The 12,805-nt window shown below is 33.0% G+C and overlaps 1 protein-coding gene across 2 annotated transcripts in view; it reads right to left on the minus strand.

Moving 5' to 3' along the window:
* Positions 1-490: 490 nt before the first annotated feature.
* PERP (p53 apoptosis effector related to PMP22) overlaps positions 491-12,805 on the minus strand; it is a 29,552-nt gene continuing 17,237 nt past the window's right edge. For both annotated transcript variants that reach the window (XM_051997840.1, XM_051997839.1), the window contains exons 2-3: positions 2,733-2,873; positions 491-1,985 (exon numbers count right to left, since the gene is read on the minus strand). In XM_051997840.1, coding sequence (XP_051853800.1) covers positions 1,762-1,985; positions 2,733-2,873 — 365 coding nt within the window. In that variant the 3' untranslated portion in view covers positions 491-1,761. The remainder of the gene's footprint in view (positions 1,986-2,732; positions 2,874-12,805) is intronic.

Raw genomic sequence — 12,805 nt, forward strand, 5'->3', positions numbered from 1 at the left:
TCTCTATAAGAATCAGTTTCCTCATCTTGACAAAGGAGAGAATAATTTCAGGTGTTTCCCAAGACTGTTGTGTACATATAAAGTAATCTGCCAGTCCTATATAGATTTCAGCATTTATTTTTATGCAGTGTTTTTGCAAATAGTAAAACCCTGATGCATTTTCTTTTGGAAAAAAGCATGAAAATGATCTCATATTCTGTCAACAAATAATCTCTCCATATCCCAGTTTTCTCAACTCCAATGTGAGAGAGTGGTCCCAGACAATCTTTAACATGCCTCCTATAAGTCTATGATTCTATGTGTTAAGAGAAAGGAATGTTGAGAAAGTCATTAGGAGGGATCAAGATTTGTAAGAAAACTAAGAATAATAGAGCAATTCTTCATCTTATGCAAAGTTTTCCCTACTATCTCCAAACAAATATTTATTTATAAGCTTTCTTTTGTACTTTCTTTTTATTTTTGGAAGCAAATACAACAATCATACTAGAAATAAGTAACAGGTGACCTGGTTTATTAGGAAAAAAGAGTTCATAATGAAAACATTTGCATTTGCTTATTCTGCAATATACAAAAGGATAATCTGATAAATAAATTCAGTTTTGACTTTTAATCTGTTGGCTAATATAAATGGTAAAAAACCAAATATATCATGGCATATATGTGGTCATTTATGGAAAAAGCATTTTTTTTATTACTCTTCAGTGAATTACACTTTTTTTTAACTTAAAAATTTTAACCTATACATTAGTTACCAAGGACCACCAGACTTTTTGCTGCCTTTTAGGCTTTAAGGTACAATCTTTAGACTATTTTAGGCCATAGCAATAAGATGCAGCCAAATCAGACTGGAATTGAAAAATTCAATCCAATTCATTGGGGTTGTATGCATGGCACATGTAGTACAAGTAAAAATAACCCCCATTTTCCAACCTGGTCTAATCTGGCCAGAGTCAATTAGACAAAGAAATAATACAGACCAATGAGCATAGTGCTTTTACCTTAGCCCAACCCAAAATACTACTTTAAAGGAAAAAAAAAACCCTCATCTTAACGTTTTACTCCAAAACGAGGTCTTCAAACTACAATAGTGAACCCATTGGGAAGAACAACATTGATCTTCTTTTGTTTTATTTCCCTAAATGATATTTTAAACACAACATAATGAAAACTCCTGGATTTGCAAAGTTAATGAGAAATCATGAATAATGTTTGGCATGCACACTATCACCATGCTTAGAGACAAAATGGTGAACTGGGAAAAAATACTTTGCATATCTTAAAATAGTCAGCTGAGAACAATTATTGCTAACTTTAAAAATAACCTCTCTTCTTCCCTTGGTTTATCTTTAAAAAACCCAGTCCTTTAAATAAAGACAAATAGAAACTTGACCTGTCTAAAGCATTTCCATTTTCTGTTTTATAGAATAATTACTCTAAGTTTACAATTGTGTTTACATATACATACTAATTTTAAAGATAGATGTTTTGGAAACTTTGGTATTTTGTCAGTGCTGAATTAAAAGGAACAATACAATAATTCCCTTGAAACATGAATACAAAAATATAAAACCATATAAGGTATTTAAGGTAATCCCAAATTTTTATGACATTTAAAAATTTTGCTCAAAAATAGCTGAATCCTTTACATATCACTGTAGACATATAAGTTCAATATGGTCTGGGAAGAAATGAGTGTCTTTCTGTCTCTGGAATCCAGTTGTCAAAGTAGTATCCATATTCTTCTGCTTTTACTCTCAGCTCTTAGGATGATGTATAGAAATATCTGGGTTTAGCATTGCCGAGGAGATCATCTTCATAGTTGGGGAGGCAGCAAAAGAAGAAGGCGCAGCCTATGAGAATGATGGTAGCTGCCCAGCCAAAGCCATAAGCCCAGTTGTAATAATACCTGGTAATAAGATCACCTTGAAGGAATTGCCGGGTGTACATCACAGGATAAATAACCAGAGAGATGATCTGAAACACAGCTAAAAGGTAGGAGAAAACACAGGGGGAAAATTAATAAAAAATAAACATACTTTTTTAAAAATCTTTGATGTTTATTTCTCTGGCACCTGATTGGATATTGTGTTTACTGAGAGTGAAAAGTCAAGGAAGATACCAAGGTTGCAAGCATGGATGACTAAAGCAATTACAGTGCCTTAATTAGAATATAGAAGTCAGGAAAAGAGTAGGCTTTGGGAAGAACCTCTCATTTTCCACGTTAGGGATGATTAGACATTCCCTATATCACTGCGTTATTCAACTCACTTTTGAATAAGCTGATATTTTTATTAATGTCCACATAGGCCAATGAGGTGGTACAATAGATAGAATGCAGGGGCTGGAGTCAGGAAGACTTATCTTCGTGAATTCAAATCTTGATATTTCCTAAATGTGCAAACCTGAATGTCACTTAATGCTATTTGCCTCAGTTTACTCTTCTGTAAAATGAGCTAGAGAAGGAAATGGCAAACTATCCAGTATCTTTTGCCAAGAACTCTTCCAATTGGAGTTATGAAAAGTTAAGATGAGGAAACTGAGGGCCTAAGAGGTTTAAAAAATGATGCACAAAATAACACAAGTAGCAATTGGGAGAACAGAGATTCTCTGACTCCACAGCCAGAACTCTTTCCATTACACCACAGAAGAATGCAATCTCTATCAAGGGACATATGATGTTACTAATATTCATAGATATTGGGAAGAAAATTAATTTTCAAATATAGTCTTACCAGCAAGGGCCAGCAGTCCTCCAATCACTCGCAAGAAAACAAGCATTTGTGGTCCACAAAGAGCAAAAAAGGAAAGGACGAAACAGATCACCAAAATGATGCAGCCACACATAAGCATAGCAGCCGCTGCTCTTCCCCAGGCTACACAAAATAAAAGAGGGAGAGAAAGAGAAAAACAATATTTAATAACAAATAAGCTTGCAAAAATATCAAGGATAACTTTTTGAAGCTCTGGTAGTAATTTATGTTCTTTCATTAGATTTTTTGAAGGGCAAAGAAGTTATTTTCCATTTTTATTTCTTCATTGTCATTCCCAAACTTCCCCCTCCCCTCTTTAAGGAGGCTATGATTATCTTCACCCCGGTTAAAAATGTAAACATAACAAAGAAAGGCAGTCTAGGAGAATGTATTTCCTGCATTTCTAATGCCATGTGTTAGACCTGTCTTCTATTGCTGGAGATCATAGCCACTCCCCAGGGGAATCCAGAGCCAAGAAAGAGAATATTGCAACCTTTGTTCCATTGAGCTGGCAGGGCCTAATAAAGCAATCTGTGGCCTCATCTGTGTCTACCTGAATAGGGGAAGGCTCAAAGTTTTCATCAGTGGAAGGGAAGTAGGCTGTTGAAGCTTCCTTATCCCTTTGTCCTTTCATTAACTCAAATCATAATCTGTGTATGACTCAGTAGATATGGACTAGGGAGTTGCCTGAGGCACAAATAGATTAACTGGCGATTCTAGCCCTCTCTATTCCATGTCTGGCATTCTCTTCATTCTACCAAGCTGTTTTTGACTGCTCTCTATACTCCTTATTCCACCCACTGTCCTCAATATTTACCATATATTTTTGAGGGAAGTATTTGCTTCCCTGAAACATGAGAATTTTATGCCAACTCTCCCTCTTCATAATTTCCTAACCTACTATTGCTCTATTTAAAGTCAAACAAATACCAAGGTCCTAATCTGCCTAGGCCTGGGCTTTATAAATTGGATTTAAAAAGCCAACAAGGAAAAAAATCTTAAGGGGCTTTGAGGAAATTCTGTCAAAGAAACTACACATAACAGTGATATTAGGATGGAGTTGGCACTAGTATTAATGGAAGAGATAGCATGTCACTGAGCTTTAAATGAAGCAAGGGATATGAGGTAAAGATGAAGTATATCTATATGTACATACGTATGTACATTAGGTAAGGATGAAATACATTCCAACAGGGGAGACAGTCTGGGCTAAAGCATGGAGATAGGAGATGAAATCTTGTATGTGTGAGACAAAGGTGAAACAACTGTTATTAGCACAATTATTAGCACAAAATAAAAACCAATTTTTGGGGGGGTCCTTGAGTAACCTAAAATAGAATAAGTTTTGGACTATTTTTTTAAAATTTATCTTCATTTGTATGAAAGCTTAAGCATCTTCAACATATGAGTTGCCTTTCTCTATTTCTTTTTAGCCTCTGTTACTCCTTTTTGGAGGTATAATAATCAGATCAGCATTTGTTTTTCCAAGTTAAGATATTTTCAGGTTTGGGATAATGTTTCTGGTTATGGTTACATTTAGTGAGGATTCATATAGTGTGCATGTTGCAAACTGTACCCTAAATTTTGCTCTTTCATGCCCTCTTTAGAACAACTCAAGCTCCAGTTTATAAATAAATAGAAAGTTACTAGTCTCATTTTTATTTTTGAAGTAGCATCAGTTTACAAGGATGGATATAACAATCATTATCACTTTCAAATTAATAGCTTCAGATTTCTACCATCAAATCCAGCAATTGTTATCATTTCAAATATTTTATCAATTTTTTTCCCTTGTAGGAGAGAGGTGAAATACATTGTGTATAAAAGCCAAAGAACACCCCCCTCTTCTGTATTTGATATTCAGGAGGCCCTTCACATGCAAATTCAAGTAGAAAAATGGTGAGAATATAACAAGTCACAGAAATTAAAGTGATATCTAATAAATCCTTTGATAACATGTCAGTGAATTAGGGATATTGTAAGGGAGTCAAAGGTGTAGTTTATGATTGATTTTGCTTGCCAGGAGTTCACGAGGTATAGCAGAAAGCAAGCTAAATTTGAAGCTAAATAATATAACCAGTTCAGGCTTTACCTGTGTCACTCATTACCTATGTGACCCTGGACAAGATATGTTACCTTTTCAAGTCTCAGTCAGTTTCCTTATCTATGAAATGAAGGATTAGATTCAAGAACTTCCAAGAAACTATTTTTGGGTTCATAGAAACACTTAAGGAATTCTGAACTTAACGAATTCATGCATCATTACATACTTGCTCTAAAGAATAATATTCTAAATTTAGGCAACTGTGAAGTCCTGTGGCCTCATTCTGTCTCTGCCTACTGATATTAGTTATAATGTTGTACACAAAATTCTGTCAACTGTTTAATGCCCTAAAATTATGAATACATTTTGAGGCTACCAAACTCCTATCTTGATTTGCTAATATTTCCAAGGAAGGCATCAAACTTTGGAATTAGGAATAAAATAGCCAAGTAAGACACAACTTATTAATTATCAGCCTATTGTCAGATAGACTACTATCAACCAATCACATATTCCAATTTACATGGCTTCCAGTGCTGAGCAGGAGCCAGACATTCCAATCTATTATGCTTTACTTGATTCTCTTTCTTCCCTAAGAAAGTAAAACAAACTACAGAGGAGTTACAAGGGGAAAATATCTGGATAGAAGATAAAATTAATTTATGGGAAAGGGCAGAGAACTACCTTGGTATAGTGGAAAGACATTTGTGGTCAGAGAATTTGGGTTCTAATCCCAACTCTGCCACTTGCCTTTGTGACTTTGACAGGTTATTTCACTTTTCTGGACTTAGCCTCACAAAAGGAAATAGTAAGTATCTGACTTTAGAGATTTTAAAATCATCAAACTTGAATGGTTGAAGGGTGGAACTAGTCCTGAAGAACTTTAGAGCCTTTCTGTGTAGCTCTGATTGTATGACATATATAGAAAAAGATTACATAAGCACATATTTGTCTGAAAGAGAGCACTGAATGATCATTTTGTACAGGTTTTTTTTTTTTTTTTTTTTTTTAAAGCATGTTTGCTAAATAAACATACAAAGGTTCAGGCACACACACACATAAATACACAAACACAGAGACAAATACATTGCACATACACATGCACAATCCTACATCTTAATTTAAAGGTTAACTAATGGGGCTCACTCATCCAAAAAAAATGACATCATGATGGCTGATGCACATAAGAACTTCTGCTAACCACTGCTGAACCCTACAGAACTCAAACCTCCACATTCACTTATTATCCAAGGACAACAGAGTAAGTAGTTGATGAACTGGCCAAAAAAGTCAGCTAATTAATCTGATTGGGGGGGGAAGGGGGACAAATGTCCATTTAATTAATTTAGTCAACCTAATTCATTAGATCAATTATATTCCATATTATGCAGAAATATTAAAAACAAATCAGGGGCTATTTGCTTTTTTTCAATATGGCTCACCCTAGAATTTCTTTGATGTTTCTTTAGTAGGTTAAAAATAGTTGCTCCCCAAAATTCTATTTTTTACACAGCTTTAAAGGTTAATATACTCTCTCTCTCTTTCTATCTCTCTCTGTCTCTCTGTCTCTCTCTCTCTCTCACACACACACACACACACACACACACACATACACACACACAGTTCAACCCTTTGCTTTACTAAACTAATGGAGAATTAATCGATTCAAGGGTTTTTCTTTTGATTGTAAACTCTTTACTAACAAGGTACATAAACAAGAGATTGCTTCATATATTTAGGGAAATTGTACTGGCACAGATCAAATAAACACATGGACATAGGGTGTGTATAGTTACGGTTCAAAGGGGCACAATACTGAGTCATTGATAGCACTCTAAGCTTGGCTCATAGTAAAAATCTATCAGTAAGCAATAGAAAAAAAATTTGGAATTATGTACAAAAAGTGACTTAAAATGTCTACCTCCTTTAAACATGAGATCCCAATGTCAGGCAGATTCCAAAGGGAAGATTACAACAAAGAGAATGGCTTCACATACAGCCTTCTTCCCCCTCTTTTTTAAAATAAGTAACCATCAACTGGGAAACAACCAGTTATGGCATAGGAATGTAATAGAACATTATGCGGAAATAAGAAATGATGAACATGAAAAACAAAAGAAAACATGAAAAAATTCTTATGAAATAAACAGAACCAGGGAAATATTACACACAATGATGATGATAATATAAATGGAAGGATCAACTGAAAAACCCTCAATATATAATTGTAATGATTAAGCTTAATTTTGAAAAAGTGAAAAAATATACTTCTCTTCCTTCTTTACAGAGGTGAAGGAAATGGACACAAAATTTGAAGTGTATTGATTATTCTTATTGAGAGCTTTATTAACTGAAATATCTTTGTTTTGTTTTGTTCTGTTTTGTTTTTTAATAAAAGATGATTTGATGGGTAGAGAACAACCCAAATATATTTATATGGGTTTACTGGTGATGTAAAAACAAAAGCTATCAATAAAAAGATTTCTTAAATGTTCTATTTTTTTAAAGGGAAAGGGAAACACACACACACACACACACACACACACACACACACACACACACAAAGCCTGCCCCTCTTGTAAACATTTAACTGAAATTCTCATTTAACTGAAATTCTCTCTTAACCACTTGCCAAGAGATTTTGTAAGCACATTTAATAGGCTGAATTCTCCCTATTGAATTATATATGTGTGTTACTACTACATAGTTATACAAATATTTTGGTTATTGACATTAAACTCATTTTTTATTTATTCACATCTTACCATTCTAAGTATAATTGTGATAATTAACAATATTATAAACTGGTTTTTACAACATTTAAAATGTTTATAAATTTAAAAGTTTAACACATTCATATTCATAATAGCTAAAGTGAAACATATTCTGTTTTGTACCTTAAAATGATTTTCTCTTTTCTACTTATGTGCTTGATATTGATTTATTAGCAAAGTGGAATCCAGTAAGTAAACATTTCCATATAAAGTTGGTGATGTTTTTCTCTTTTAGTGTAAGACTAAGACTAAAATGCCACCACAGAGGTCATCTTATTTTATTTAAAGCTTCAGGCATAAATTCTGCATTTAATTTAACAAACAAATATATACACATAAGTCCACTTCCTCACTATTTTTTTAAAAAAAGTATTAATGTCTATTTATGAATTATTTTATTTATTTTCATCAGAAACAACTTTAAACATCAATGTAAAAGATACTTGTTTAGTAACTATTTGCAATTAAATTACCTAATTTCAATGGATAAAATATTTTTTCAGTCTTCTTAAAGTTCCGGTCAGTTTTCCTGAACTATTCATTCTCAATTTCCCTTATATAATGTTAGCTAGTTTGTATTCCATTGCTGTGATTCTAGTTGAGGTTTTTTAAAACGTATTTTGGATGATTTCATAAAAATATTTCCATGTTTCCTTGAATTCTTTATACTTGAACATACTAATTGCTTTATAACATTAGCGATGAACCTGAGATTTCATCATTATAGGAAACCTCCAATAAGAAAATTGCTCCTACCACAGCAGGTCATCACCAACTCTGCAGTTTATAGTCTAAGAGAGCTGCTAAGGGAACCAACAGATCCAATGACTTGTCCAAAATAAGAGCTAGAATTTCTCAGAGAGGGGAATTACACTGAAAATATCCTGGTCCCAAAGTAAGCTTTCCACTATACAATTTATAATCCATTCCATTATATTACTATGTAGCAATTTATTCAATCACATTTTCCTATTATTGGATATTTGAGTTGTTTCTAAGGGTTTCACTTTAGCAATTATATAGAATCCTGCTACGAAAATCTTTGAATGAATATCTCATTAATTTAATGGAAATAATAATTACTTTACTACAAAGCTAATCTGATTCTGAAATCTGATGTATCATTTTCTAATTAAATAGTTTTGGGGTAGTTCAATAAAAGAATGCTCTCCTTCCCTCTCTCCCCCCAAATAAGGACTAATTTTATTTTATAAAGGTAGGGTACTATGTAGCCTCTACCTGATTTCATGAATAAATTTTAGTACATTTTGTTAAATTCAACAGTTTATGATCTCTTTACACTTAAACTTTGAAACTTCAATAATATTAATACTATGTTCTTGGGATTGTGGATACAAGTACAAAAGTGAAATCCTATTTTAAATTTATAATTTACAATTATAAATCTTCATGAATGAAAGATGATAGTATTCTTTGTAGAAATACAATTTATCAGAGAGATAAGTTTCTAGGAAAAGATATTAAATTCCAATTTGTACAAGCTAAGTTTGAACTGTCCACAGGATATCCAGCTTGATATGTTCATTTGGCAGTTCATGATTTGGGAACTGATCTCAGCAGAGCTCTTAGCTGGATGAGGCTAATAATAATAATTAAATTCATTAACAAAGATAATTGAATGCAAAATACAAGGAGCCTCTTACTTTAAAAATATGTGTTACAATCAACTTAGGACTCACTCCACCCAAGTTTAATTTTCTTTTCTAATTTCATAAAGATATTTCTTCACTATAAACCAAGTACAAAAAAGGCATTCACATGGCACTCAATAATTTTACAGGATTAAATCCCTGTTCAGTTTCTATTTTCTATTCAAGGATTAGCACTGGCTAGAGAGAATGTCAATGTCAAAGCAGCTTAAGATGCCTATATAGACTTGTGATGGAAAGTGACATTTACATCCAGAGAGAGAACTATGGAGATTGAATGTGGATCAAAGCATAGTAGTTTCACCTTTTGTTGTTTGTTTATTAGGTTTTCTTTCTTTCTCATGATCTCACTGCCAAAAGATGTCATAGTCTTTATTAGTTAATATCTGTTGATATTACATGTAGATATCTTTAATTGAGTTTTCCAAATACATGCAAAAGTAGTTTTCAACATTTATCTTTGCAAAACTTTATGTTCCAAATTGTTTTCCCTCTCTCCTCCCCTCAGTGGTTTGAGCCTCAGGTTACAGAAGGTCACAGAAGTGAACATCAGAGGCAAGATGTGAACCTGTTTTCTGATCCTAAAGATAATATATTTTCCACCTCTCATGTTGTGACCATGAGGAGGAGCAGCTAGGTGGCACAATATATATAGCACTGACCCTGGAGTCAAAAGGACCTGAATTCAAATTTAACTTCAGACACTTACTAGTTGTGTAACTCTGAGCAAGTCACTTCATCCTATTTACCTTAATTTCACACCTCTAAAATGAGCTGTAGAAAGAAATGGAAAACCACTCTAGTATCTCTGCCAAGAAGATCCCAGATGGGGTCACAAAGACTAAAAAACAATTGAATTGACCATGGAAAAGTCACTTAAACCACGCACGTTTTTCTAAGTAACATGCTTTCTAAGCCTTAAGTTAATGCTATCATTCTCTGACTTTGCAAAGAATGCAAAAAGTCTTTATTAAAAGGGAAATTAAGTCTCATAAGTTTGATTTCTAAGTTCAGTATTCTTTAATTAAGCCACAATGACTCTTCTTTTCCTTTCCCCATGAAGAGGTAGTGGTTTAAACTCATCTTCATAATTTCCCTGCCTGACATGTAGTAGCTTGCTTAAGAAGCTAAATCTAACTTTAATTAATTCTCCAAAAGGCATCCACCTGATGCTCTTTTCTTTTTCAGAAGGTTGGAAAGGGAGGAACTTTGGGTGGAGTAGAGTACTCCATGTATATGCATGCTTGGATACCGAAATCCAACTCAGCAGTTTATCTACATAAACAATTCAAACCACAATTTGGATTTGTATTGGACTAGATTTTTTTTTTTTTGGTATGTTTTGAGAAATGCAAATTATAATTCAGTTTTTTTTTAACTATTCATTTTTCTTAGCATCATTACTATACTTCACTTCTCCTGGATAGACTACATATTTATCAGCAAATTAACCATATTGGTGTAAATAATGAAGGTGATGGTCAAACATTACATTAGTAAAAGCATAGACAATTAAAATAATGATTACAATTATACCAGTAAATTCCCAGTAGAATGAAAATTTATTGAGTACTGAGATTTTTCTGTTTTAGTCTTTGTCTCTCTAAGACCTTTTATGTAAGTAGGAAGTACTAAATGTTGCTTGATTAAATTTATGCATACATTAGAAAGTATTCATATTAACACTATATTGTTTTAAAACTATCTTTCTTATGCCATCCTTTTAGCTAACCAAATTAAACATGGTTCTAATTTCTTTAAAGTAGTCATTATTTCTCTAAGTAATTTGCCTCATTTTAAATCCAGGAGCATCTCATTCAGTTCATTTCAATTAAGCAAGCATTTACTGAGCAACTACTACATACCAAATATCATCCTGATCCTAAAAATATAAATCTGAAGATGAAACAGTCCTTGACTTGAAGTAACTTGATTAAGTATAATTAACAATATGAGAAATCCTGAAAAATATCTCAGGTCCACCTCCCTTTTAGAAGTGAGTTTCAGTACCCCACAAAACATCATCATCACAGGGAATAAACTGATATAAGAGAAAGGGCACCATAATTACAAGAAAGAGTCCCAGCTTTATACTCTGATTGTATGACCTAGTAATAGTAGAACCTTGAACAAATAGATTAACCTTCTTGGGCTTAGCTTTCCTTATTTACATGTAAAATCAGGAAACTAGACTAGCTAATCTCTAATGTTCACTCCAATTCAAAATAAAATTTTATATGTAAATCAGTCTGCTCCCCAACACCTTCAATTCCAAAATGACTTAGAATTCTGTTCCAACAGTAATATCATTCATAAAACTTTGGCCTCTATAAAAACTAAAACTAAGAAGGCAAAAAATTGAAGAATCTCTCCTTTGGGGAAAACAATTTTGAAACCAGTTGATGCCATAAGTCCGCTTTTCCCTAATACTAGAGATTTAATTGTACAGAGCTGTGAGAAGTAACAAGATAGCACCATTATTACTTTAGGTTTAAATTCTAAATATCATGTAACTCATGCACTCATCAATATAGTATACATTTCAGCAGTTGAGTTTTAGTTATATCATATTTAGAAAACAATGCTATGGAAAATTTGTAGAGCAGTTGTTCAAATAAGGAAATATTTATTTCCCACAAGCAGTTCTACTAAAAAGAGGTTAAAGCATGGGTTCTTAGTTTTTTTATGTCATAACTTCTTTAGAAATCTGGTGAAGTCTGTACCCCTTTTCAGAATAGCATTTTTAAGTATATAAAATAAATACAAAAGATTACAAAGGAAATCAATTATAAGGAAATATAGTTATAATTTTTTAAAGTACATGAACCTCAGATTTTGAACTCATGGCAAAATAATGAAAAGAGATTATTTTTTCCCTTATGATTTCATTGGTACTGGAAACTCCAAACATAGAAATTCTCTTCATTTCTGCAGATCAATAACCATATTCTAACTTATAGTCTTTGAAAGTTGTCTGAGGAATCGCAAAGTTATGTGACTTGTCCCTGGTCAAAAAACCTGTATGTGTGAGAAGTAGGATTTGAATCTAGAGCTCCCTGATTCCAAGGCCAGTCTTCTGTGTTTGTCAGTCTGCCTCTTGAAAGCTTAGATAGAATTTCAAATAAGGAATCAAAAAGCATTAACATCTTGATTTCATGTATTTTTAGTTCTAAATTTCACAGAAATACTTTCAAAATTACCATTTTCACAGATTTAGAAACCCTGACCAATGGAATATGTGGGTATGTTAGAATTATAGACTAGGAAATACTACCTATTCTGAAATGCTGAGTTAATATTTAAAAATTTTGCAAAAGGCTAGAGCTGAATCTAAAAATTTAGCATGTGATTGAGCTAATTCTAAAATCCAATCCTTGTGAAAATGACAACAATAACAACTGCACAAGTACAGGATAGGGAAGATATGAAAAAAATCTAGGGAGGCTTGAGGGTGTCAACATAGCAGGGGGGAAAAAAGGAATACCGAAACTAAAGAAAGTGATAGTCCCATTGAACTTTACAATATTCTGTTTTGGAGATGACAATTTCCAAAGGATATTAATAAGC

Source organism: Antechinus flavipes, chromosome 4 (assembly GCF_016432865.1).
Source record: "Antechinus flavipes isolate AdamAnt ecotype Samford, QLD, Australia chromosome 4, AdamAnt_v2, whole genome shotgun sequence".
Classification (NCBI taxonomy): domain Eukaryota; kingdom Metazoa; phylum Chordata; class Mammalia; order Dasyuromorphia; family Dasyuridae; genus Antechinus; species Antechinus flavipes.